The following is a 5,177-nucleotide window of genomic DNA, read 5'->3' as shown; positions in this document are numbered from 1 at the left end:
TCCACTCCTAAAAGATGCATCTGAAAAGGTTTTGAAGCCAAACAGATTCAGCAGTCAGGAATATAGAGCCCCAGCCCAGCCCCATCTGCATGAGGGCACAGTCCCAAATTTGCTGCAGCTCAATGTGCACATTCCCAGAGGTGTGCAGCTCTTCCAGCAAATGTCATGGAGTAAGGCACTCCTTTTGCCTAGGAATCCCATTTCCCACTAAGCAATGCCCACCAGAGGGCAAGACTGCTCTACAGCATGGCAGACACCTGCCAAACGCCAAATGCTGGTGACTGAGCAGGCAGTAAGGCCATCAGGTCCTGCCTGTATGTCCTGTTGGTTGAAGGATTTCCTCTCATCAGCTCCCAAGTATCCCCCATGGTGTCTCTAATGTCACTCAGATTTCACTTACAACCCTGTACAAAATAATTTGGAATAGAGTGACTCATTTTATGGCTTAGCTGTGATGTTTTCTCACCTGTACATCACCAACTGCTTTTCTCCCTCCAGACAAACAGAAACCAGGAACCTCCATGGTATCAGATAGGTAAGGCTGCTCATGCTATCCACGTCTGATTGAAAGTGCCTATTTTATTCCAGAGCTAATTTTAGCAAGGAAAAGAGGCTGCTTTGGTTATTTCAGATGGAAGGAAAACATCTCTGAGGCAAGAAAAAAACCAAATCAGCTTTGATAGCGCCTCATCCTCTGACAGAGTCAAAGGTAGCAGATCAAATTTAGGGGCCTCATTTTAAAGCTGCACTGAGATCTGCAGTGACTCATCACCTCCCCAAAGCAGTTTTCTTGTCTGTCTTTGCCTGTCTTGAGGTCTAAACTTGAGTTTCTGGATCTCAAAGCAGCCTCAGATACCTCCCAAGATGCCTAGTGATGTCACCTAGCAAGAGCAGGACAAGGGGACCCCAATTCTGAGACCTTTGGAAGAAAACATCAGGTGAAGGATGATCTATCTGAACTCCATGGTCCATCACTGCTACCCCAGAAGAGAGGCTGAACATGGAAAAACAGCAGGAAACAAGAGCTGGATGGGACCAAAACATGTTGCTCCTGTTTTTCCATCTGATATTTTCCTACCAAAGTAATAAATCCTGCTTTGGAAAGAGGCAAGGGACATAGGAAGCAAAGTGCCTAAGTATTTGGGTGCCAGATCTGCATCAACATCAATGGATCCCAAATACCCTTAGCAATTGTGGTCCAAGTCTGAAGCCACTGAGGCAGAACAGAGCAGAGGACAGTGCCTGAGGCTCCTTAATCCCCAAAATCATCCAGTCTCCAGTGGCACTAAATGCATATCCCAGCCCTCAGGGTAGGAAGAAAGGGGAATTCTATCTTCCTAACACTTGTAGCTCACTCTTAAGACAGACACTGGGAGTACATGAGCAGCAGCATCAGATGTAGCAATATCCAGGGCTCCCTCTGTATGGCAAATAACCTTAAGGGCCTAGGACAGGGAACACAGCAGTTTTCTTTCGTTCCAGTTCTGGTGAGGGCTGCAGGGCTGCCAGGGAATTCAGTCACTGAGATCCAGACCCAAACTGCTCCTTGGCTTTGCCTACAAGGAGTGGCACAGGGGACAATGGTGCTTTCTGTTGGGCACACCAGTGTCACATCCCAATTTGTCTGAATGCACAGCTTGTTTCCCCGGAAATCTGGGAATCTGGCACTAAGGATGGGCCTGAATCAGGACAGCAGCTCAACAAGCAGTAAAAGCCAACCTTGGGCCCATGTACCAGCCAAGTCTTGCCTGTTTGCCTCCAGTTGTGTACAAAGAAACTTTGCCCCTGGAGGTGTTCAGGAAACAACTGGACGTGGCACTCAGTGCTCTGGTCTAGTTGACAAGGGGATGATGGGTCACAGGTTGGACTCGACAATCTTAGAGGTCTCTTCCAACCTAAATGATTCTGTGATTCCCTCTCTTGTTTCCCAGAGTGATTAATATCACCTTCTTTCCTTGACAGCTGCTCAGCAGACACAAGCCAGAAGGATAACAGCATCACTCTGATCTCCATGAAGAACATCAACATGAACAACAGCATGAGTTACCCTCCATCAGAAAAGGTTTCCCTTTTCAGCCTTGCTTTGCAGGGAGTTTGCTGGGGATTATTTCTCTGACTGGATGAGAACATGCCTTTGAGGTGTTTCTGTGCTCTCTTACTCCTCCAGAAAGATAATAAAAACCAGCTGCCACCACTCCTAAAGGTCCCAGCTGGTTCCAGTGAGCCCAGTGGAAAATGTGGGTGTCCATCTCAGGTTTACCCAAGCTGTCTGAACTCAAGGTGTCCAGTATCAACCTGCCAGGAGCTGAAGGGGCTCCAGGGAAGCTGCAGAGGGACTCTTGGTTAGGAACTGCAGGGACAGGACAAGGAGCAATGGGGAGAAATTTAAAGAGAGAAATTTAGATTAGATATTAGGAAGAAGGTTTTCTGTGAGGGTGCTGAGACACTGGTCCAGGCTGCCCAGAGCATCTGTGGCTGCCCAACCCTGGAAGTCCAGGTTGCCCAGAGCATCTGTGGCTGCCCCAACCCTGGAAGTGTTCCAGACCAGGTTGGATGGGGCTTAGAGCAATCTGTTCTGGTGGGAGGTGTCCCTGCCCAGGGCAGGGGGTTGGGGCTGGATGATCTCTAAGGCCCATTCCAACCTCTGCACATACTGTGAAAGTATAGCTTATGCATACAGGTGACATCACCCAGGGTCAGATGCCAAACCTGGAGTGGTTCGTCATTAAATGAAGAGGTAAACAGCCTTTGAGAAATCAAGGACTCACCCTTGATAAGCCAAGCTTACCTACTCCTGCTCCACAGGTGGTTGAAGCACATCCCCATTAGTGCTCTCGGATCCATCCCACACAAGGAATTCACCTCATTTTCACTTCTTTTAAAGCTGGGATTGAGTTTTGGATTGAATTGAGGGAGTCTCCTTTGCCAGCCCAAACAGACTGCTGATGCACCATGTTTTGGTCTCTTTGCAGGTGCTATGAAGCCAAGAGCCCAGAGCTTGAAGCTGACACATGACAAGCAGTGGTGACTTTCTAGGTTCTTTTTTTTCCCTTTGGGGAAAGAGAGGGTTGACTTTATGTATAAATTATTATGTCCTTTCTGATCAATACATTTCCAGTAGTGTCCTACATAGCTTCCCCACCTGGGGCCTAAGGGCTTTCTCCAGTTGCAGCCTGCCATGCTCAGTGGCTGATATTTAACTCTAGTTTTGATATGCCTTCAAACACTCAGATAATTCCAGCTGCAAGGAGCACCAAGGCACCATCCAATTCACTAACAAACTGCTGCCTTAGATGAATGGCCTTTATAGTCTGTGCCAGCCTGTCACAGGCTCATTAATCAGTGAAGCCCCATGTTGAGGCAAACCTGTGTGTTAGGAAAGCATCATCTGAAGCTGAAAGCCTGATGGGACTTAAATGGCCAAGTGCTAGGTCAAATCCCAGCACAGCTCCTTCAAGCCCCTTATCCTTGGTGCCCTCACTGTCCCCACAGTGGTGGGGATGATCATACCCACCTACCTCACAGGGTTGTTGTGAGGCTATGCTAATCCATGTCTGTAAAGCATTTGGAGAGCTGTGAATTAAAGGTGCTGCTGAAATGCAAATTGCCATCTTAAAGACTTGATTATTAATAGCTGAGCTTCAGGCAGGCAGATCACTATCTTCCCACATGCTCAAAGACTCATCTGAAGTGCAAAGAACAAAGTCTCTGCAGAGACATAATGATACAGACAGGGTTTTATCTCGGTGTGAGAATGAGTGGCCACAAGGAAAAGGCTGAGCTACTTCACCTTCTGGAATCTGGTAGCCCAAGTTTGCTGGAAGATCTTCCATTGTCAGTACCAGTGCTTTCCCAGAGCTTCCTGATAGACAAGAGGAGCAGCATCCCCTTCCACAGGTCAGCCAGAGCCCCCACCTTACCACATCCCCAAGAACCACCAGTGCACCCCCAAGGAGCCCTGAGAACAGCCCTTTGTTGGGCTCCCCAGGACAGCAGCTCACGTTTGGAGCCTGCTGGCTCACAGCCTGAGCTGGCTCAGACTCAGTCACACTCACTGCCTGCAGCAAAACACTCACACACTGATGACTGAGGAGGATGAGGATGCCAATCCCCAGCCTCCACCTAAGAGAAATTATGCCTTTTGGGTGTTTCTGAGGATCTCAGCTCCCTTATTCAGCTGCATAACACACTGAAGCACCAACTCTGCACCACCTTTGCCTCTGCCCATCTTCACCATGACTTCTGCTTGGAAGCTGCACCAGCTCCAGTCAGCACAGACCTTGGGAGCACCTCATCTCTCCAGCAGCAGTACACCAAGACACTGCCTCTCCTAAGGTGAACATCAGCATCCATCAGCCCTGAAGGTAAATGGTGATGTTAGGGAAAAAGGGATCTAGCCAAGCACTTGAAATGGGTATTGCTGCACACATTCCCCTTCACAGTTCAATGAAACATCATCATTTAGCCTGATTTAATGTTATGGGAGGGATGAGAGATGTTTGCTGGGCTGTGCAGTGTGAGGTAGCTGTGCTTTGCAGCTGGCAAGGAAGTGTTCAGCAAAATAAATGCAACGTTTTCACAACTCCTGCTAAGAGCCAACACACCTTCTACCTTTAACATCTGCACTAGGTAGGGGGATAAGCAGTTTTTTAATCAGTCTAGCTTTTCTGGTAACATTCATGAGGAGGAAAATGCCATCACTCACACAGCCTCCAGCAGATCATCAAGTCCAACCTGTGACTGATCTCCACCTCGGCAACTAGGCCAGAGCACTGAGTGCCATGTCCAGTTGTGTCTTGAACACCTCCAGGGATGATGGCTCCACCACCTCTGTGTTCAGCTCCTTCCAGTGCCTGACAGACCTTTCCATGGAGAAATCCCTCCTGATGTCCAACTTGAACCTCCCCTGGCACAGCCTGAGGCCATTTCCTCATCCTATCCCTTGTTCCCTGGGAGCAGAGCCTGATCAAACCTGGCTGCACCTCCTGGCAGGGAGTTGTAGAGAGTGAGAAGGTTCCCCCTGAGCCTCCTCTTCTCCGGGCTGAATCCCTCCAGCTCCCTCAGCCTCTTTACCCATGACTGACTCTCCAGCCCCTTCCCCAGATCCATTCCCGTCTCTGGACACTCTGTCACCAGCATCCCCAGGGCCTTTCCCACCAGGTACATTCCATTCCCTC

General features: G+C 49.0%; 1 protein-coding gene across 1 annotated transcript in view; it reads left to right on the top strand.

Annotated features, from left to right (window-relative positions):
* The window catches only part of ECSCR (endothelial cell surface expressed chemotaxis and apoptosis regulator), a gene marked incomplete at both ends in the record, with an annotated part of 8,687 nt that extends 6,625 nt beyond the window's left edge, over positions 1 to 2,062 (top strand). Inside the window, 2 exons of the mRNA XM_009074430.1 lie at positions 490 to 535; positions 1,963 to 2,062. Of these exons, the coding sequence (XP_009072678.1) occupies positions 490 to 535; positions 1,963 to 2,062 (146 nt within the window). The remainder of the gene's footprint in view (positions 1 to 489; positions 536 to 1,962) is intronic.
* Positions 2,063 to 5,177: the final 3,115 nt, after the last annotated feature.

The sequence above is a fragment of the Acanthisitta chloris genome, unplaced genomic scaffold (genome assembly GCF_000695815.1).
Source record: "Acanthisitta chloris isolate BGI_N310 unplaced genomic scaffold, ASM69581v1 scaffold13175, whole genome shotgun sequence".
Taxonomy (NCBI): Eukaryota; Metazoa; Chordata; class Aves; order Passeriformes; family Acanthisittidae; genus Acanthisitta; species Acanthisitta chloris.
Note: the sequence above shows the minus strand (reverse complement) of the source record. Positions and strands in the feature narration are given on the sequence as shown.